We start from the raw sequence: 22,051 nt of genomic DNA on the forward strand, positions 1-22,051 counted from the left end.
GCTTTGTGAGTTTCATATACCACAGTACAACTTTCAGGAACTTACAAGACACACACCCTTTGCTAAACTTCACTGCTGCCGAACTATTTGGACAAAGGGCGGGTTGTTTCCACGGGGACTATAATGACTGCGCGGCGGACAATACCAGCCCTGAGGCGCTTTCAAACTTTTCTGTTATCTGTCAGCTTATTCCATCTGTCGAGGGCCTTCGCAGAGTTGGGGCCTCTCAACTTTACTCTCTCCGCTGCTACCTTATGCAATATTTATACTGACCAGACTCTCGGCACAATACAGACACCGGTCTCGCGTTGATCCCAGGCAACGTGCTGAACCAGCAGCTGGCATTAAGCGCAGCTTCTGGGGCAGAAGAGAAGGGAATTTCATTTGTAATAAAACGGGCTCGATTAGACACTGAAGTCGAAATGGTAGACTCATATAAAAATCCCCGCGAGACAGCTGCACACATTTCCTCACCAGAATAGTGTTAGTTCAAAGTAATAAAAGGTGTAAATGACGCATCGGAAATAATATCTTAGCAGTTTGGTCCCACGCAACAATAATTTTGACACGCAATTGATCAACTGATCACAAGGAAGGCCACGAGGTTGCCACCCAGGCTAAACTATCAGTGGGTTTTTCAGCGTTATTTGTACGTATTTGTGTGATGTCCTACACATCACCAAAGCTGGTATATTTGTAACAATACAATGAAAGGATAATTATTCTGTGAACAACACGAACCGTTTGTTATGTCCGTGTACTTCCCGCTTGGCACCGTGTCGCTGTCCATGGTTCTTGGCTAGCGCGTGTGGGCTAAAGCGCTGTCTGGGGTACTGAAGCTCGCTGAAGCGCAGCCTCTGCTTACATGCCTGTTCTAGCTTTTCTCTGTTATCATTTGCTTTGCGTCCTCCGAGACATTCTTAGAAGCAGTCAGACTTGCCCCATACATCTGACTCTTGGTCTCAGGCGTCTGACAGTGAAACTTATTTTCTATGTGTATATTTTTTTCTCTTTCTGGCCCTTGTTTATTGGGTTGTGTTTCAGTTTGTGGAGCTCTGCTCAGCGTCGCACAACTGGAATCATATTGATGCGGCGTGGACGTTCCGTGATTGATTTCAGCTCCAATGCATAACAATGGGATAGCAAAAAAAGAGCCTGCCTCAAAGAGATAAGAATTTAATAGAATTTCTGAAAGGCGAAGGTTGGCTTTTGGAAATTTCCCCCGTGCGCGGCGTGGAGACAGCAGATAAAGAGTGGCATTTGTGGGGAATATTCTCAAATGGCTTGTAATGAATGGTTGTCATTTTCACTAATGGTTACAAAACAACAAAGAAAAACAACCGTGCGAGCAATATTTGGGAGTCATTCCAAGTTTCATTGGTCTGTTCACTTAAAGTGATAGTAGTTGAATGTATGTACTGTCTTTAAAACATTTCATACGTTGTTCCGTTTATGTCAAGTAAAGTGTTTTTCCAGTTAAGTCTATTCGCTATTTACATACTTTTTACCCTTTTCAAATAGATAAAGTGTAAGCATTGAGGAATGAACAACATATAAATTCATTATTTACATATTATACTGGTTTTTGGAATAATAATGCATGTAAATTCTTGTGTTCAGCCGAGTCAGTTAAAAAGCTTTTCAGATCAGTCGCAACTTTCAAAGACCGAACTTTCATATATTATCGGCCTACACGTTGAAGCGCACCTATATATATATGTTGTTATTGTGTGAATCATTGGACGGTACCACATAGGGAGGTTCGCAGGGGGAAGGCCCACATAAAACTGGCGACATGCTTTTGTGGAAAACTAAAGATTAATCACCGGGTGTGAAATAAGCGGCTTATGCTCTTAATTGGTCAGAGCAAACCACCAGACGCACGTACACTGGAGCAACGCGCACAGTGCGTTTTATCATCAAAAGATGTGTCTGCGTAGTCTACATCAAAACAACCCTAGTGTGTCCGATACTCAAATACTAACAACATAAACTAGCCGAAAGTACTTGCGCGCGCGCGCGCGCGCGCGCGCGTGTGTGTGTGTGTGTGTGTGTGTGTGTGTGTGTGTGTGTGTGTGTGTGTGTGTGTGTGTGTGTGTGTGTGTGTGTGTGACAGAAAGAGAGAGAGCGTTCTCGGCTTTATAGCCTATATCTGGGGAGAGAGAGCATAAGAAACTGAGTGTGTGTATATATCTCTACACATGCCCATTGAATTATTGTGGGGGGTACCCAAAGCCCAGCCCATCTGATGTTGTAGGTTTTACTACAGCTTTCGTGATGTCATGGCAAAGGGCGGAGGGAGGAGGTGGGGGACAATGGCTCATGAGGGAAAGGTAAGTCAATATTACGTTTTCTCGCTGACAAAGGCAAATGAAGCCATGTTTTTGCTTACAAACAAGTAACATTTACCACCCCTTCTGGAGCCTCGCGCGCCCGCATCAGCAGCAGAAAAGCAGATTATCCCGCATTTCTCTGTGATTCTGTCTGGATTTACCGGATCAGTAGTTTAGACGTTTTAAATATCTGTAAATGGGATCATTTGATCCAAACTATTTGACAGCATACTGAATACATCCCCCAAACGAGGAACACCTTCCCGTCTGTCGATAGGACGACATTTTTCGGAATTATCCTATTTCTCAGGTAAATATTATCCTAAAATTACCCTTAGCTTGTTTCAGTTTTGAAACATTGCATTTGACTATTTATTGTCGTTTTGTATTTTATTAAAGAACAAACGTTTAACACGCTTAACTCTTGGATTGTAAGATCTGCGAAGCGGTTCTTGACAATTTAGCCTACCAAGAAGTCGCTATAGCTTCGAGTCGCAGTTTTTAGAACGTTTCTTAATAATTTCACCAAAGCTGGTCGTACTTATAGATCGATGTATCTACATCATCCCATTGCGAGATGCTCTACCTTATCAAGGTGTTTTAATCCGACAGAAGAAACGCGTTAACTGTCCTCGCTTGGTAAGTTATTTTAGTATTTAACCTTCGAGGCTATTAATGATCTTTTGAATCTCTATGTGGACATTGCTTTGTTTTGGGTCAGTGTTTTTAATGCTTGAAGTCTTAACGGTAATATCTGATAAACTGTACCAGCATAAGGACAGCATATGTTCGAATATTTGAGTGAGAGTGGGTAGTGTTCGAGTAAAACGCGTTTCCTTGCATCTGTCAGTAGCGTGGTCCAAGAAGCCAAGAGTGAGGAGTTGGGATGGGGGAAAGTGATGTAGGAGCGGTAAACTATGGCGCTCTCGCTAAAACGTGGAAATGGCTGTTTGTTTGCGCACTTTGGCACAGAAATCGCGTGCGGTTGCGTAGCCCGGTGCTTCTTCATTTGACGGTTCCGTCACGCCAGTGTAACAAGGCTGCGGTCCGTTTTTACCATATTTACAACGCATTTTCTGAAGGTCTTTGCCAGTCGATGTTGTAACTGGCTTCTCTTTAGCTTTTCCTTCTGTTCGTATAAATGTCAGGGTAAGATTTTCAGTATCTACTGCTGATGTCAGGTCCACGCTTAGGTAATAAGTTGTTTAAAAAACTACATCTTAAAATGGTTTAGTTGCGATACATTGTCGTGGTTTAGGGTCCCCGGCAGTATTCGGAGTTGGTTCCATATGGCTCTTGTAATTAAGGTCGAACAATGGGCGTTGCACTGGACTCCCGGCAGAGCGCACGGATGGCGTGGAGGAAGAGGGGTGGCCATTTGATGTTCTGCAGCACAGAACAGAGCGGAGATGCTCTCTTTAAATGTCAACCGCCCCTGGTGAGATGCGTAAGAGAAAGTCATGAAACGTGAACCGCGACTGGAGAGGAGAGGCAAAAACGCCCGAGCGCTCGCGCTCCCAGTCGCTCTCGCGCGATGCAGCTCCGAGCACGAGCGCATGCACGCTCCGCTTATCTGTTATTCTGACATTATGTGTTTTCGTTGACGACATATTCCGTATTGTGTGAAGTGTCGGATCAAAACACCTGCAACCAAGATGGTGGATGTACAGGATGCTTGACTGTGATTTTCCCCCGCGCATCTTTGATCTGAAAGTTTATTTGCTGCACTAGTAGGTTTCATACAAGAAACCAGTCTTGTGTGTCTATATATAAATATATATATATATATATATATATATATATATATATATATATATATATATATATATATATATATATATCACTTCGAATAAAGAAATACAACCGGACCGTAGTCACATCATACTACCGGGTTCTACCCTCACTGCTCCTCTTAGTTTTACTACTGACAAGTGGCTGTTGTCGATATTGTTTCTATTGCTTCTATTACTTTAGTACTGTTGCTCCTATCGCTGCTGCTACTACACGCGTACAACCAGTACAATGAAAAAAATAGACTTTTGCAAAGTAACCTAAATGCTGTTTAGTATATGATTTCGTTTTGTACTGCAGCTACTGTAAAATGTGAAGGTTCGTCGGGTCTGGTTGTTCCGGTGAACAGACCGGCGCCCCACGGTCGTTTATTTGATCGTCTGGAAAGGGCTTTGGTAATAACTTGGGCAGATTCTATCTCTTTGAGGAAATTGCGGAGAAATTTAAAGGTGGGCGGAATGGTGCCGGGACACTTTTGAGTTTAATAAAGGTGGATGTTATCTGTTTTTGTGTGTTGTGATATCCTCGCAGTTCCTTATTTGTGAACGCATGACTGAAAATCGTTTTCTGTAGATTTAGTTTTTTCAATGACGTTTCACTTAACCGAAAAGTCGCTAAGAATAAATTTCAACTATAAGCTTTGGGCTGTAGGGTACTTTGAGTGAATGGGTCCATTTAACTATAATGGACAAAGCTCTTTACACGCTTCTTTTGATTAAGCTGTAACATCACGAATTCTTCGGTCTCGCCAAGTCTTGTGCGTTTATAATGACACAAAATGCTCTTGTGTCTCACACAAGGTGGACTTTTGCGAGTTGGGAAGGTGCAAAATTGAGACGCGTGCGACGAGTGCGTGAGGGCAGCAGGTGCCGCGGGAGCGCCGGAGTGGGGAAGGCAATAAACATGTCGAATAGAGCAGCTGGGCCAAATAGCGCCGTTATCATTCAGTGCACTCCACAAAGTCATGCCACGAAGGCCGGGGTCAGGGTCGTCCCCGTCATTAATAAAGAAAAGTGCTGTTTGGAATGGGCCGGGAGGCTCGGAGCACGAACCCGTGTACACACGAACCTGGCGACTTAGGACGCGTTCGTTGGTCTTGCTGGTCAGTTTTACATCCCCGTGTTTGTTCCACAGCTGCAACGTTGTGTGTTCACATGTATTCCCGGCGTCTCCGAGACGTCTCAGAAGAAGTGTTCTTTCTTAGGGCTGGAAACCAAGACCGTGCGGTTGGTTCAAAGACAACTTATCGCGAACCTTAAGAAGGTTCTTAAGGCACCGCGGAGCGTTGAAAGAGCAGCGGCTAAATGAGCGTCCACGGTTTGTGGGTGTAATAGTGTTTTCCTTTTGCAGGCGTGAAAAGTGTGCCTCTCCAAGGAGCTCTTTTATGTTTTATTTTTTTATTTTAAATTGTATCGCTGAACAGTGACCTTCACTGGCTGTGGATACATTTACTGGTTTTTGGAACGAAAAAACAAGATTTAGATCAGCAGTACACTCTGTTAATAATAATAATAGCAGTAATAGTAATAGCAACAATAATAAACATTAATTTGTTATTGTTGTTGTCATCTTTGTTTTTGTTTCACTTGAGTGCATTGAATAAGTTAACGCCACTATTCGTTTTTTATTAAGAGCAATGCTTTAAGACATAGAGTTATTGCTTAAGTCCTATTTAACTGGAAATGCCCATCAGATCACAGTCATTACTTCCACCCATATTTAATCTAAACTGTGCATCTGTGTCTGTCCATACTCCACCTTAGACTGCAGGATACTGGTGCAGACCAGGGGAGCATCTCTCCACCTCCATTCTCACTTTGTTTTCTCCCTTCTGTGTTCTGTTCATCACGCTTTATCTCTGAAAGATCATCATTTTCATCAGCAGTGTTGGCTGTTGCTACTAAATCCCCTAAACAGAACATTCCGGGCAATCTGCAAACGGTGATCTCTTTCTCATCTGTAATTAATGCAGAGTTCACCCCAGTAAATCTTCCTCGTTGCTTGGGTCAGGGTAGCACTAGAGACCGGTGTGGCTGCACAGGACCACAGGGCTGGATCGTGGAGGTGAGGCTCTTCTGGAGAGCCTGAAAAGCATGAAGAGGAGGTCTTATAAGGAGGCTGCAGGGGTTTATCAGTGTGATGACAGTGCTGTCTGTTCTCCACAGTTGTGTTTATTTGGCTTGAAATTGAGAGAGAGCTCAAGCTGCTGGGAGAGTGAATAGTGCTGCTGTTATAGTCACTTTTGGAGAGGGAAGCTGGAAGTTGAAAAATAAGCGTTTTGTTCTGTGCAAGCACAGAAAGTTTGTGTGTATGTGTGTGTGTGAGTGAGTGTGTGAGTGTGTGTGCAAGCGTGCGCACACATAAAGCGCATTGGAAATGTTGGAAATGCTTTTACTGACAATGCCCTACAGCCCCGTGGCCCTGACTGGCATCCTGCCTGTCTTTCTGTGTTATTGCTGCTCTGCAGAGTTTTGAAAGGAGCCAAATCAGATCTGCCTGGTTTGTTTACGTTGTGCTTGCTGAGAGAGGAGGGCAGATGTTAGGGATAAAGAGAGGGAGAAGGAGAGAGGAACAGACAGAGGGAAGACAGACATGTTTAACAAGCCCCTTATTTACTGACAGCAAACTCTATCACTCAAAGCTAAGTATCTTTCTGCTCTCTAGCTCTCTCTCTCCCTCTCCCTTTCTCCCTCTTGCTCTCTCTCACCCTCTCTCGCTCTCTCTTGCTCTTTCTCTCTCCCTCTCTCCCTCTCTCTCCCTCTGTCTCCCACTCTCTCTCTCTCTCTCTCTCTCTCTCTCTCTCTCTCTCTCTCTCTCTCTCTCTCTCTCTCTCTCTCTCTCTCCATCAGAGGTGTGTTTTATTGCCCAGGCTGAGACAGATGGGAGCCCACTGTCAGGGAAAAAATGACAGATTGAGTGAGAGGAGAAGAGAGGATGTTATGAGGGGATGCAACGGAGAAGAAGAGATGGGTATTAACAGGCATCGTAAATAGAAAGGTAAACTGGAAACAGGGTATAATAAAACAGGTGCTATTATTATTATTATATTACTATTATTGTTGTTGTTATTGTTGTTATTAATTAAGAATAGTCATTGTGGCAATATGAATTATTATTATTATCAAACATTTTCAGTGAAGAACATAAACTGATCTTAGTTTTAATTTTGTCAGTGAGCACCAGCACACATAGTTTTACACCAGACCCAAAGGTGCCACTGAAATTCAACAGTGAGACACTGATCTGTGTACAGTGATGAATGGGATGATCACGGTAATGCAGAGTGTGACAGAATTAGTGCCAAAGCAGTGCATTCTGGGGGATTCTACTTTCATCAGGTTTTATCAGGATACGCTTTTATTACTTTAACTCGCATGTCTGTCAATTCAGCACTGTGGCAGAGGCTATTACCCTGATGAAAAAAGACCAAGATGGGGAAAAAGAGCTCTGATTTATGGTTGATTCATTATTTATGACTTTATGCCCCTCCCCCAGAACCCTGACCCACCCCCCTCTTTGCCACACCACTCTCTTATGCACCCCACTACTAAAAGCACAATAAAAATGCACACATTTGATTGATTCTAATAGCAGACTGGCAGACATACTTTAGCATATGTTCGTGTGTGTGTGTGTGTGTGTGTGTGTGTGTGTGTGTGTGTGTGTGTGTGTGTGTGTGTGAGAGAAAGAGAGACGTGTGTGTGTGTGTGCTCATGTGTAACGTGTGTGTGTGTGTGTGTGTGTGTGTGAGTGCGTGCGTGTGTGTGTGTGTGTGTGTGTGTGTGTGTGTGTGTGTTCCTGCTTTACCAGGTGGTTTCAAGTATCAAATGTCTATGAGTGGCTCTGCTTTGGGCCTCAATAATATGATCTGCTGCTTCTGTAATATTTGGATGCTGCATTGTTGTCACATATGTGTGCGAGTGTGAGCGAGTGTGTGTTTGTGTGTGTGCATGTGTGAGACTTTGTGTGCGTGTGTGTGTGTACATGCTTGTTTGCCTTCGTTTGTGTGTATCTGAGTTTCCAGTGCTGAAAGTGCCCTTTGTGATGCAGTAGTTTCCCTGCACCTGGACAGGTGACGGGGTGACGTGGCCCCATTACTGATGAGTCTCTGGTGCTGTCTTCACCTACCCGTCCTGCCTCATCGGACCTGACGCTGATCCTCCTCTTCCTCTTCCTTCCTCCTCTTGTCCTGGAGCAGAGAATGAGTACCGGGCCGAGCTCCTGAGCCAGCGCTGGACGCGAGGAGACAAGATCAGCCGCTGCCGGCCCTCTCTCAGACCGCAGAGCCGACCAACCAAAGTAAGTCCCGCCGATCCGGGGCCCGGCCGATCCGGGGCCCGGCCGATCCAGAAGCAAAGGGCTTCCCTCAAGCAGAACCTGGAGTCCGACGGCACCGCGTCCACCTGAACCCCCACCACACCCTACCCCGCCCCTAAACGCCTGTCCCGCCTGTCCCGCGCCCTTCGGACTTTGTTTCCGGAGGCCTTTTTCCGCATTATTTGGAAGGTGTGGAGTGGTTCGAAAGTGCCCACGTCCTTGAGCCGCTTTTGTTTGCGCTCTTTTCATCAACATAAAAGAAGTCTTTCCCTCCCTCGCTCCGTCGCCCGCCTGCTCTCCACCCCTTCCTCGCTCCGTCGCCCGCCTGCTCTCCACCCCTCCCTCCTCCTCCCTCTCCACCTCTCCTGCGAGGTGGGCGCCCAGCCCGCCGCGTGGGGCCTCTCTCAGCCTTTATGCTTTTCTTCTTGCAACAGGCTCCCTTTTTGCACAGCCTTGCCATCACTTTAGTTTCAGTAGAAATCTCATTAGAGGGGTCCTGATAGGAGACGTTCGAGAGCAAGGTGGGACAGAGAGACTCAAACCCCGTCCCCCGCCGACACGGTTAATGTTTCCCCTTTAGCTCCGATGGAAGGGACTCGTCTGGAGCAGCCGATTCGCTGCCGTTGCAATGCTTTGCTTTAAAGAGCGTCCAATTAGATGATGCCACATTCTGAGGGCCACGCGGCATCTAGCAGGCCTCCTCAGCCTTCATCTGCCTAAACACAGAGAGAACGGGGGTGTTCATGAGAGTCTTATAGATAAAAGAAAGTAAAACATGAACACACCCGCACAGGTACCGCACACATCTGTGCACACAAGCAGCATCTAACGCAACTGATATCCACCACTCTGAATTCACAAGTACTACATGAACACACACACACACACAAACATAACCCTCATTGCTTGTCAGTCAAGCCCGGGGCGCATCCATAAAATCCGCTCCTCCCCCGTCCCGTGACGGACGGGCTTGACGGGTCTCCTTGGCGACTGCGTCGGACTCCTTTAATTGTCCGCAGGTAATTTCCGGAGACGTCACTCAGCCTGTCACTTCGTGGCTTGTTGCAGCGCTGCGATGAGCTCGCCGGCCCTCTTGTAAACGTGGAACGGAATAAAAGGCTCATTTATTCCCACCGGGGGCGGAGAGGTGACCTTCTTTGTGGAGTCATTGCCCCCAGCCAGCAATTTACATAGAGCTGTCAGGCTAGCAAGCGGGAGCAAGCCCACACGCCCGCCTATACGGCCAGCGGAGAGGGACATAATTAATAATGCAACACACAGCCTGCAGGGATGCGTGGACCTCCCCGTATCCTAACTCATAAAAATCTACAGCTCTTATTGTACGCTTTCTGGAGAATTCATGACCCCACCATCTCTCTCTGTGTCTCTCTCTCTTTCACTCTCTTTATTTCTCTTTCTCACTCACTCTCTCTCTCTCAATCCCTGCAGTGTGTCTCCATACATGCATCTTTCTCTCTCTCCTCACTGTCATCCTCCTCAGTCTCTCTCTCTCTCTCTCTCTCTCTCTCTCTCTCTCTCTTGCTCTCTCTGTATCTCTCTCTCATTCCAACTCTCACTGCTTTCCTTCCTCTGGCTAACATACATTCTTCGGTCAAAGGGCGTAATTAAAAAAGCCCCAGACGAAGGACAGGTCTGAACATACATTAAAAGGGCTTTTGAAAGAGATACGGGGAAAGACGGATGAAGCCGGCGGGCTGACGGCACACCGCACTCCTCCCTCTCCTCCCGCTCCGCAACGTGCACTTTTAATGAGCTGGAATTTGGTGTGCGTGTGTGTGTGTGTGTGTGTGGGGGGGGGGGGGGGGGGGGGTATGCAAACTCAGATGCGCTTACCTATTTGAAAGGAACGCGCATGTAGCTATGGTTACGCAAACATGAAAGCGATGCAGGGCTCTATTACTGCCTGCGCGATTCATGTGTTGACTATCAGCTAAAGACGGGAGGAGGAATGAAAGGGCCGGGTGAGAGGAGAGAGAGAGAGACGGGGAGAGAGGGAGAGAGGGAGAGAAGGAGCAGCGTAGTGTCATCATTAGGAAGAGAAGAATGCAGGGGCCTCATCTGTGCCCTGGGCTTTGTGTTTTGGGAGGTCGGAGGCACGTCTCAGAAGCACAGAGAGGGTATACAAACTCCGCTGATGAACAAGACACCACAGCCGCACACACACACACACACACGCACGGGCGCCTGACCTCACACACAACGCCGCTGTTCATCTCTGCCTTTTTTACTTTTTGGCGGAGAGCTTGAGCAAACTTTCCCCGTGGGCCAGCGAGTCAGGGGAGGCCACGAGTTACCCCCATACACCCCCCCCCCCAACCCGGCCGCCCGGCCCCGCCAGCACAAAGCAGGCCTGTGAGCCCCGCCTGCCACGTCCGGGAGGGACAGAGAGAGGCCCGTTAGCGCACCTGTACGTCCGGATGCGACCAGACACGAGCACACACGCCCCCACGGGCGCGTAAGCAAACACAGCTGACTTTATAACTGCACGCCCCACCCCCAACACACACACACACACACACCCGACTCATCAGCTACCAGCAGGAAGTGGCCCGCGCAAGAGAGGAGAGAAGAAAGAGTGGAGGAGAGAGAAGGAGGAGGAGAGAGGATAAAGATAAACTCCCATGTGAAACTCCAGTGTGTCAGTGCCAGGGTCAGGGGCTCCCCGCAACAAAGCGCCCGAGTGTGGACGCAGCGTCTCAGGGAGGCCACCACGCCACTTCTCTCGCATTTGCATGGAGTCCATTTGATTTCAAACGTCCGGGTAATCGCGGCTAATGGCACCATTGTGACTTAAAACCAGCCAGTAGCTTTAGAGTGAGCCCATTCTAGGTTGTGTGCGCACGTCTGTGTGTGTGTGTGTGTGTGTGTGTGTGTGTGTGTGTGTGTGTGTGTGTGTGCGAAACAGGGTTTGACACCTGCTCTTTTGTGCCAGAAAGCGCGGTGTTGGGATGAGGGAGAGAGCTGGCCCTGTGAGAGAGGAATTACAGTGATTTGGAGTGACTGTGTTTGTATTATTGTCAGCCCTGTGCTTATTATTACCGTTATAATTATCACTCCCGCCCCCCATGGGACCACAGGCACAAATGGGAGCTTTTTCCAGATGCCCTGCACTTCCCCAAGAGCACGGGCCAATCATATTGATTGTTCAGGTGCAGTAAATTGCAGGGTGATGAAATGATGGATAGAGAGAAAAAGAGAGAAGAGAGAGAGAGAGAGAGAGAGAGAGAGAGAAAGAGAGAGAGAGATAACAGTGTATTTTTAGGGATGTATTTTTTTCTTTAATAATTTAACATTTTCTTTCTCTCCTTCCATCTCTCTCCCTCCTTCTTTCTCCCTCCCTCTCTCTCTGTCCCTCGCTCTCTCTCACCCACACTCTCAGTCTCTGTGTTCTTCCTGGCTTGGGAAATAAAGCATGTGTCTTGCAGAGGTAATCTGATATGTCCATACTACAGGAACCAGGAAGAGAAACCATGCCTGCCATATACGGGAACCATGTGTATATGTTCCTAAGCATTATGAATGACTTCAGTGGGCTACAGTGCTGTGTGTATTTCAGTGCATTCCCTGCTGTAATATGTTCATGTGAAGATGGAAATGTGTGTGTGTGTGTGTGTGTGTGTGTGTGTGTGTGTGTGTGTGTGTGTGTGTGTGTGTGTGTGTGTGTGTGTGTGTGTGTGTGTGTGTGTGTGTGTGTGTCCTCTTCCCTATGCTGAACTTTGAATGCTTTTGTTTTCTCTCTGCAACAGATGAGTTTGGACATTGATGACAAGCGCACACGCACACGGTCCAAGGGTGGAAAAGGTGTGTTTTCTCTCTCTCTCCCTGCTCTTCAGAGTCATCATTTCTGCTGCTTAGCTAAGCATCTGCTTTTATGCCCATTCAAACAGGACGCTTGTGCTTACCAACACACCAGACTAAGGTCACTGTGTGTGTGTGTGTGTGTGTGTGTGTGTGTGTGTGAGAGAGAGAGAGAGAGTAACACTGAGTGAGAAACTCTTGTATGGACTTTTGGTGGTGCGTGTTCACATGATGCTGTAACGTGTAGGACTGGAGACAGCATGATGAAAGGCAAGAGCAATGCAGCACATCACGGAGCAGTGAGCAGTCATGACTTCACAGCCTGTCTTACTTGGCCATTAAACATGTATTCATGAAAATCACTTTAAAACACTGTTTTAATCCCAAGACTTACCTAGCATATCAGTTTTTCCTCCACTCTCCCTCTCCTCACGCCGGGCTAAATGCGGTTCTCAAAGGTATTGATTAAAAAATGCTTCCCTTTACTGCTGATGTTGCGATTTTGCGTTGGATTTCACCGTTTGCTTTTAATTCCACAGCAACAATTAATTACAGTCCCTTGCTGAAGGCTGCATATAGCTGCACATTTTACTGCTCATCAAGACTGGGCGTTTTGGCTGTATCAGTTATTTTTTGTGCATGTGTGTGTGTGTGTGTGTGTGTGTGTGTGTGTGTGTGTGTGTGTGTGTGTGTGTGTGCGCGCGCGCGCGCGCGTGTGCTGTGTAAGCGAGCGACGCACATGTTTTCCGTGATAATGCAGTCATGTATGTTTCTGCTCCCGCCCTCCTGCGCGCTCCACGCCGTGGTGATTTATTGATCTCAGCGCTCTGTGGTCATCCTCGCCCTAACCCTCCTCCGTGTCTGTTTCCCCGCAGCTCCCGCCGAGACTGTGGGACAGGAGCTGAGGTAAGAGAGACTCTCTCCCCGCACACTCACACGCTGCAGACCCGCTACCCCTGCGCATCATCTCAACATGAACATGCCATTTCAAGGAGACACTTCCATAGGCACCACAAAGATTGATGGAATCCCTATGGTTCCTAATTGACTGGCCATATATGCTGGGGGTTTTTTTCTCATTTTGAATTCGGTTTCTCCCCTGCTATGATTTTTAAGCGCTCCTCGCGCTGACGTTGTCAGTTTGGAGACTACCTACGTTTGCGTGACTGTACTTTCAGTCGGCATGGCGACGCCTGTGGGCTGACACGGCTGGGGTGGGTGGCCCGTATCGCAGTCACGCCTCCCACTTCATGGCCAGGCGGGCGTGTTGAGCAGAGCCCGATTTACTGCTGCGCATTATAGCATCAGGGTCAGTTAAAATGCTAGCGTATTTTCTTCTGGGCCTTTAAACGCCTGTCTGGTTTAAATAGATGAGAGAGAGCCCCCCCCCCCCGTAGGTAACCTGCACCCTACAAAGCACCTCTCTAGAAAACACAATGACATGGGTTGTATGATATGGTGCGCTGGGGTCATGTGTACTCTGCGCACCCTTCTCACCGCCGCCTGACCCGTTTGGATCGTCGTCGCTGCTTGTTTTGTTCTGTTTGTTTTGTCTGGCTGCCCCCAATTAGAGGAATGCTCTTGTTTTTGCACTAACACGGGATCCTACATGTAATTTTCCAGTTAACACGCTTCCTCATGCATATGCATGGCTGCAGATTATCATCTTGCGTGACATATTCATAAACGGCCCGCTGTAGCTCCCCACGTTTCCCTGCTGGCGCGAGCGCGTCGCGGCGTGCGGCCCGCTCACTCTGCTGGAGAGCGCGTAGGTGCGGAGCGCGCGCTCCGGCTCATTATGCATGCAAACGCAGCGTTTAAACACACCACAGTGCTAATTGGTTCGATCTGGCATAATGTAGCGGATTGAGCTGTAAAAGAGGGAGTGGCGATAAAAGACATCGAAGTTCAAGAACCACAGGTTTTGAGCAGAATACTTATTTAGATATAAAGACTGATAGTCCGTGAAGTCCAACCAGTCTCTTTATGTTCGCTTTGGACATATATACGTATAAAATGTTTGGGAAATGTGTTTAAGCATCCTTAGGTCCCACAGAATATTGAAATGTTCCATCTTATAAATAACGATCTAGAAAAGTATCTTCTTTGAGCCCAGGTCTAATTTGATATGCTTCTGACCCTATTTAGCTGTCCAACTCCAGGATGCAATGGCTCTGGCCACATCAGTGGCAAATATGCCCGACACAGAAGGTATGAGAGTTTAACTGCCCAATCAGCTCTTAGTCTGTTCTGGTCCACAGTACTGTGGGGACAGACTCAGGCTGCTTCCCGGTAGCCCCTGGCATTTATCTGTGAGCAGACCGTTCGCTCACCTTCGACTTTATCTGCTCACAATCTCTGTTTGGTCTCTTTGTCTCACTTTAATTCTCTCTTCCTTTCTCAGCTGCCTTTAGACAAGGCACAGTAATGTCTCCATCCCTCCTTCTACACACACATCCACACACATAAACACACACCCCCCACACACACGCGCACACACACACACGCACCGCACACACACGCGTGCTCACAAACACACACCCCTGCACGCAAACAAACTAACATACACACATATACATTCTTGCTATGGTATGTGTGAAGCCACTAGTCAGGGCGTTAAGTCATCTCTCCAATTTATTGGAAATATATTACAGTTGTTTTTATTTACATGTGTATCTGTTGGGGAGGCCATTTTAGATGCTTCATGTTTATAGATCTCTCCACGTCTTGCTTCAGTAGCTTAGCATTCTAGACGAGGGCTTTATTGAATTTTGTTCTCTGTGGCTCCTCTCTCTTTCTCATTCTCCCCCTATCCCTCTCTTCTGATTGTGGTTTTATTAAGTGTTCCAGTCAATTGACTGTTATGTATAATGGCTTTTAACTTGCACAGCACCCTCTATAGGCACACACAGAGCAGTGCACTGTATGTGGACGGCTTTAGCTCGCGTTTGCTTGCTTTGTGCCCTTTGCATGGCTTTATGTTGTGATTATGATGCTTTTAACTGACTTATGTATGTTACTATACAGTAGCAGACTTAAGTATGACACCACTTAATTCTCTCTCCTATAAAGCTTGACAACTCCCCCCCCCCCTGTTTTACATATCTCTTTCCTTTTCCTATAGTACACTGAGCTGCCCACTAGCCAGAAAGAGGAGGCTCCAGGAGGAGGAGTCTGAGCCACAACAGCCCGCCTCCAAGAGGAAGTCCCACCCCCTGAAGCTGGCGCTGGACGAGTGCTTCAACGCAGAGAGCGAGGGGAGCGGGGAGGAGACGGAGGTGAGGGAGGAGGAGGAGGAGGAGGAAGGCCAGCAGCTGCGTGGCGTCGAAGCACATCAGGAAGACGAGGGGCAGATAGTGGAGAGCAACGATGCAGGCGAGGGAGAGGAGGGTGATGAAGGTGGGTGGTGGAACACATCAGAAACAGCTGGTCACTACAGGGACATAGAAGAAAAACGCATGAATAAATTTGGGTAACTCCAACTGTGATGTTGTTCTGTGCGCTTCCCTTAGAGGAGTGCGTGATCATTGAGGCGTCCAGCACAGAAAAGCCCAAAGCATCTGGACCAGACAACCTGTCCAGCTACCAGCACATAGTGACCAACACCCTGCTGCACATCAGCACCCACAACAGCAGCTCGGCGTCCCCACGACAACAAGCGCCGCCACAGCAGCCCGTTGCCATGGAGGGGCAGGAGGACGGTCCAGGGGCAGAAGAGGAGGAGGAGGAGGAAGAAGAAGAAGAAGAGGAGGGAGACGGAGAGAGGGAACGGATGAAAGACGGGGTCCAAGCAACAGGTGGGGTGCCCGCGGTGAACGGGGTGAACGGGGAAAGCGAGGATGTGATGGGGGAGAGAGAGAGGAGGGGGGAGGAGCTAGAGGACGGCAGGGGGGAGGAGTCAGACCACCGCTACTTCTCCGAGGGCTCCGCCACACAGCCCGCTGGCCATGCTGAGTCACCTGAGGGCAAAGCATACATGGAAGAGTATGAGGAGGAGGAGGAGGAGGAAGAGCAGCAGTCGGCGCGGCATGACCTCTCTGACCCTGCCGCAATGACTGTGGTTAAAGCATCCCAGCTTCAGGAGGACTACATTACCCACAAGCCTCTGACGCCAGAGAGCTATGTCTCCGGCAAGGCGTCCACAGCTGCTGTAGTGATTGAGGTGCGCTCTGAGGAGTCCGAGCATGACAACGAGGACGGCGAGGATGGCGAGGAGGATGAAGACAGCTCGCCGCCCCGCTCCACGGCCGCTGACGACCCAGACATGTACGACATGATGCGGGGAAACCTGGGCCTGCTCGAACAGGCCATTGCTCTGAAAGCACAGCAGGTCAAAGGTCACCGTGAGTTCACACACATGCCCGAACGCCAGCGCTACTTTCCTCTTGACGACAGGCCCACGAAACACGTGGATCAGCTACGCAAGAGCTACTACAGCAAAGGTATAATCAATAATCAACAATCACCTCACCACCCAGCCTTATATCACTTCATCTATCTATCTATCTATCTATCTATCTATCTATCTATCTATCTATCTATCTATCTATCTATCTATCTATCTATCTTTCTTTCTTTCTTGACTATTTAACTATCTGTCTAGATAGATAGATAGATAGATAGATAGATAGATAGATAGATAGATAGATAGATAGATAGATCTATCTTTCATATGTCTGTCTATATAGATATATTTGAAGTTTATTGTGTATTTGTAATTATATGTAGGCCTCTATGTATGTTTACAAAGTGCTTTCACAAGATTCCAGTTGTTCATAACTGTACACCTATGCCCAATTAAACATAGATAAATATGTTGAAATATAGACATGCACTTGCTTAGATAAGCCGCCCAAGCCCTATACCCTGTTAATGGAATAGCAATAGAGAGTAAATGGGTCAAATGAATTTGTTTCCATAGATAAACTAGAGCTGCAGTCTGTAATTACTGATGGAAGCACTCAGTGTGAGAGAGAGATGCAGAGAGTGGTGTGGGGAGGGTGTAATTAGATTGGTTTGGCATTTGTTTGTTCGTTTATTGGTTTGTTTGTGGTTGTGGGTTTGGCACCATGCCTGGTGCTCACGCCGGTGCTCTCACCGAGCGTGCTCAGATGGTTTCTGCTCTTCTCCCTTTAACGGTCTTCCTCAGGCTCTGTCCAGCTTTAATTAGAAGGTGCATGTCTCGTTAACATTTCAACATTCAATTAAGGAGCCAGTAGAGCACGCATAAAATTCTCTCCCTTTCTGTCTCTCTCCCTCTACCTCTCTCTCCCTTTCTTTCTCTCTTCTCTTTCCCTCATTCATTCTTGCTGTCCCTCTATCAAAACCTCCTCCTTTTCTCCTCTCTCAATTATTTTGCTCTCATTTTAATGTTCCCGTACCTCTATTTGAAGGCCCCTCCCGTGTGTGCGGGATAGATAAACCTTGCCAGTGCTAACGTGGGTTTAATGAGGCCCATTTTTCAACATGCGTGAACGCTCCTGACCAGAGCTAATGCCATGTTAACCCCTCCCCTCATCCACTGCATGGAATGGCTATCATTATCACTGTAAATGTGCTCTCAAAGACCTACATACTACCCCAGATAAGGTTAGCTCACGTGTGTGTGTGTGTGTGTGTGTGTGTGTGTGTGTGTGTGTGTGTGTGTGTGTGTGTGTATGCCCAACCTTTTTTTAATCTCTGCTCCATGTCTTGTTATAATAAGTTGCGGAGACATTGTTTGAAAGACATGCAGTCTGGTCCACTCCTTCACAGAGAGTTCCAGACCAGAGAAAAGAGAAGTCAAATGTCCCACCCCCGGCTGTGATGGCACAGGTCATGTGACCGGACTATACCCTCACCACCGCAGTCTGTCAGGCTGCCCGCACAAAGACAGGATTCCCCCTGAAAGTGAGGCAGCACCTCTACACACACACACACACACACACACACACACACACACACACACACACACACACACACACACACACTCACATACACTGTGAAGCCTACTCTATTGCACTCTCACAGTTATTACTGTAATGCTATAAATCCAAATTCATTGATCTATAAATAAATGTCACAATAAAATAATTTACAGATTAATCCGGTTTGCAAACTGAGGCCTTGTTTTAATTTTTATTATATATTTATAATGCTTCAAAATCAAACAGGACAGGGTTGTAAGTAGCATGAATGCTCACAGAGACTTTGCATGTATGCTGCTGGTGTGGTTTTGATGCTGTGGACTGGTTGTCATCTTGCTAGTGTTGCTAAAATCCCTCTGTCCCTCTGTGTCATGCTACGTCCTGCAGTTCTGGCCATGCACGAGAACGTCCTCAAGTGCCCCACACCCGGCTGCACGGGCCAGGGCCACGTTAACAGCAACCGCAACACGCACCGCAGGTACCGCAACTGTCCCCGGTTCAGTAACGCACACACACACACACACACACGCGCGCATGCACGTGGGCCTGGGTCTGCTCCCTCACTCACCCCCGGGGTCTGCTTGCAGTTTGTCGGGGTGCCCCATCGCTGCGGCCGAGAAGCTGTCCAAGAACCACGACAAGCAGCACCTGCCCCAGCCGATGAGCGAGCTCTCCAAGGGCAGCCCCAACTCGGACAGAGTGCTCAGGTAAGGGCCCACGACCCCTCAACCCCTGTACTCTTCACTCAAGGGAGAAGCAGCCAATCAGGGCAAAGGATTCAGCAGCTGTGGAGTAGCCTCAGGGCAGGAGGAAAACCCGATTCCAGCCGCCCGCTCCCCTGGTGTGTCAATCAAAAACACCAGCCGCCATGGTTTCTTAACCCCGCCGTCAATCATAAGGAGGGGACCCAGTTACCGACGTGGTGATTGGCCGGGTCGCTAACCCCCTTCTCGCGCCGTCTAATAGCGAACAGCCTAGCCTATCATTCCAAGTTCACACGCCAGCCCCACGTCTCTAATTACGCCACCGATAAGCTAATTAACAGACTTACGGGGCACGAAGCATACGAAAAAATAATTACTCTCCTCGAGGAAGCACGTGGGCCGTCACACAAAACAGACGACGACCCCCCCCCCCCCCCCCCCACACACACACACACACACACACGCGCGCGCACACACACACCGAACGCCGACTGTCGTATTATGATTCAAATGAGCACCGGCGTGGGCGAACCCATTAGGGGGAGGCGAGGAGGTCACAGGGGGGTGGGGGGGGGGGGGAACGTTCGCACACGCTTCACCGCTCTAATGGAAGCACGGCGGACTAATGAAGGAGGCGCCCGCAACTCCGCACACTTGTGTGTGTGTGTGTGTGTGTGTGTGTGTGTGTGGCCTCGAGTCCCGGCGGACTGAACCCACTTGGTTTTCCCGTTACTTAAGTGTTTTTAACTACATCAGCATGCATGAACACTTGGGGGAGGGGGGGGTGCGTGGTGGAGGCTCACGTTGTGGGAAGGGTGGAGGTGTGGACCTCATTGTTCTGCAGGTGTAGCGGTGACACAGCGCTCAGAACTGCGTGCGCTCCAGGTTGTGAAGAGGTTTTAAGGTGAATAATATTACTCCACAATAAACAAATATGCGCCGTGGCGATAAGGCAGCATTTAATCCGGCCCCTCTCCTCCTGGAGAGGGTGTCTCTCTCCTCTCATCCTCCATCACTCTCCCCCCAGTCTCTGTTTTTCTGTGTGTCTTCCTTTTCTTCATGAGTCTGTATCAGTCTGTCCTTTGTCCGGCTCCTCCTCTCGTCTTCTCTGCCCTCATTCGCTTCCCTTTTCTTCCTCTTTCAGAAGATGCTGGCCTCTTGGGAAGGAAATTACATTTATATAAATAACTTCATGTAAAAAACACAATTAAATTTCAGTAGCGAGGCTCTCTCGCCTGCCAGCGCTTTATTGGCTCAAACGTTACAAGTTGCAATATTGCCAAAGCCACTGAAATAAACTGAGCACCGAATGGACAAAGTTATTAACAAAACATCATCATAAAAGCAGTCAGGACCAGTGCTGTAAATTTTCCTATAGTTCCTACCTCTAATCAGATCATATTTGGTGCGTTCTCTCTCTCTCTCTCTCTCTCTCTCTCTCTCTCTCTCTCTCTCTCTCTCTCTCTCTCTCTCCCTCTCCAGGCCTATGTGTTTTGTGAAGCAGCTGGAGGTGCCCCAGTATGGTAGCTACAGGGCCAGCCTCGTCCCCAGCACCCCGCGCGCCAACCTGGCCAAGGAACTGGAGAAGTACTCCAAGGTCTCCTTCGATTATGCAAGCTTCGACGTGCAGGTGTTCGGCAAGCGCGTGCTCGCCCCAAAGATGCACACCAGCGAAACCTCACCCAAGGCCTTCAAACGTGAGTCTGGGCCTCCTGGCTTCCAGCGAGCTGCCCCTCGACCCCCCGGGGAGCCTGCCGGAGTAACGCCTGGCCCCTGTGTGTCCGCAGCCAAGCCCCTCTACCCCAGGACGTCCCCCCCCAGCCCCGGCGTGCAGGCCTCCTACGGGAAGGGCTCGGCGGGGAGCCACGACTACTCCCAGGACGCAGAGGCCGCGCACATGGCCGCCACAGCCATCCTGAACCTGTCCACGCGCTGCTGGGAGAGGCCGGAGAACCTCAGCACCAAGCAGCCGGAGCAGGTGCGGACCCCACACACCTCAACCTGCACCCCATACCCAACACTACACACCCCACACACACCTCAACCTGCACCCCATACCCAACACTACACACCCCACACACACCTCAACCTGCACCCCATACCCAACACTACACACACCCCACACGCCTGAACCTGCACCCCATACCCAACACTACACACCCCCCACACGCCTGAACCTGCACCCCATACCCAACACTACACCCCCACACACACCTCAACCTGCACCCCATACCCAACACTACACACCCCCCACACGCCTGAACCTGCACCCCATACCCAACACTACACCCCCACACACACCTCAACCTGCACCCCATACCCAACACTACACACCCCACACACACCTCAACCTGCACCCCATACCCAACACTACACACACCCCACACGCCTGAACCTGCACCCCATACCCAACACTACACCCCCACACACACCTCAACCTGCACCCCATACCCAACACTACACACCCCCCACACGCCTGAACCTGCACCCCATACCCAACACTACACCCCCACACACACCTCAACCTGCACCCCATACCCAACACTACACACCCCACACACACCTCGACCTGCACCCCATACCCAACACTACACACACCCCACACGCCTGAACCTGCACCCCATACCCAACACTACACACACCCCACACAGCTCAACCTGCACCCCATACCCAACACTACACACCCCCCACACGCCTGAACCTGCACCCCATACCCAACACTACACCCCCACACACACCTCAACCTGCACCCCATACCCAACACTACACACACCCCACACGCCTGAACCTGCACCCCATACCCAACACTACACACACCCCACACACCTCAACCTGCACCCCATACCCAACACTACACCCCCCCACACGCCTGAACCTGCACCCCATACCCAACACTACACCCCCACACACACCTCAACCTGCACCCCATACCCAACACTACACACCCCCCACACGCCTGAACCTCCACCCCATACCCAACACTACACACCCCCCACACATCTCAACCTGCACCCCATACCCAACACTACACACCGCCCACACGCCTGAACCTGCACCCCATACCCAACACTACACACCCCACACACGCCTGAACCTGCACCCAATACCCAACACTACACACCCCCCACACGCCTGAACTTGCACCCCATACCCAACACTACACACCCCCCACACGCCTGAA

General features: G+C 49.0%; 1 protein-coding gene across 4 annotated transcripts in view; it reads left to right on the forward strand.

The window, feature by feature from the left end:
* The window catches only part of myt1b (myelin transcription factor 1b), a 79,638-nt gene that overhangs the window by 46,285 nt on the left and 11,302 nt on the right, over positions 1–22,051 (forward strand). The window contains exons 1-12 of one of the 4 annotated variants that reach the window (XM_076984252.1): positions 2,095–2,333; positions 8,323–8,423; positions 12,209–12,263; positions 13,136–13,166; positions 14,409–14,471; positions 15,385–15,659; positions 15,773–16,702; positions 18,015–18,149; positions 18,554–18,644; positions 18,754–18,873; positions 20,353–20,567; positions 20,658–20,848. In XM_076984252.1, coding sequence (XP_076840367.1) covers positions 12,209–12,263; positions 13,136–13,166; positions 14,409–14,471; positions 15,385–15,659; positions 15,773–16,702; positions 18,015–18,149; positions 18,554–18,644; positions 18,754–18,873; positions 20,353–20,567; positions 20,658–20,848 — 2,106 coding nt within the window. In that variant the 5' untranslated portion in view covers positions 2,095–2,333; positions 8,323–8,423. Of the gene's footprint in view, positions 1–2,094; positions 2,334–2,361; positions 2,644–2,901; positions 2,973–8,322; positions 8,424–12,208; positions 12,264–13,135; positions 13,167–14,408; positions 14,472–15,384; positions 15,660–15,772; positions 16,703–18,014; positions 18,150–18,553; positions 18,645–18,753; positions 18,874–20,352; positions 20,568–20,657; positions 20,849–22,051 lie in introns of those variants that run through there. The other 3 variants (XM_076984251.1, XM_076984253.1, XM_076984250.1) reach the window with 3 other exon arrangements.

The sequence above is a fragment of the Brachyhypopomus gauderio genome, chromosome 21 (assembly GCF_052324685.1).
Source record: "Brachyhypopomus gauderio isolate BG-103 chromosome 21, BGAUD_0.2, whole genome shotgun sequence".
NCBI classification, from domain to species: domain Eukaryota; kingdom Metazoa; phylum Chordata; class Actinopteri; order Gymnotiformes; family Hypopomidae; genus Brachyhypopomus; species Brachyhypopomus gauderio.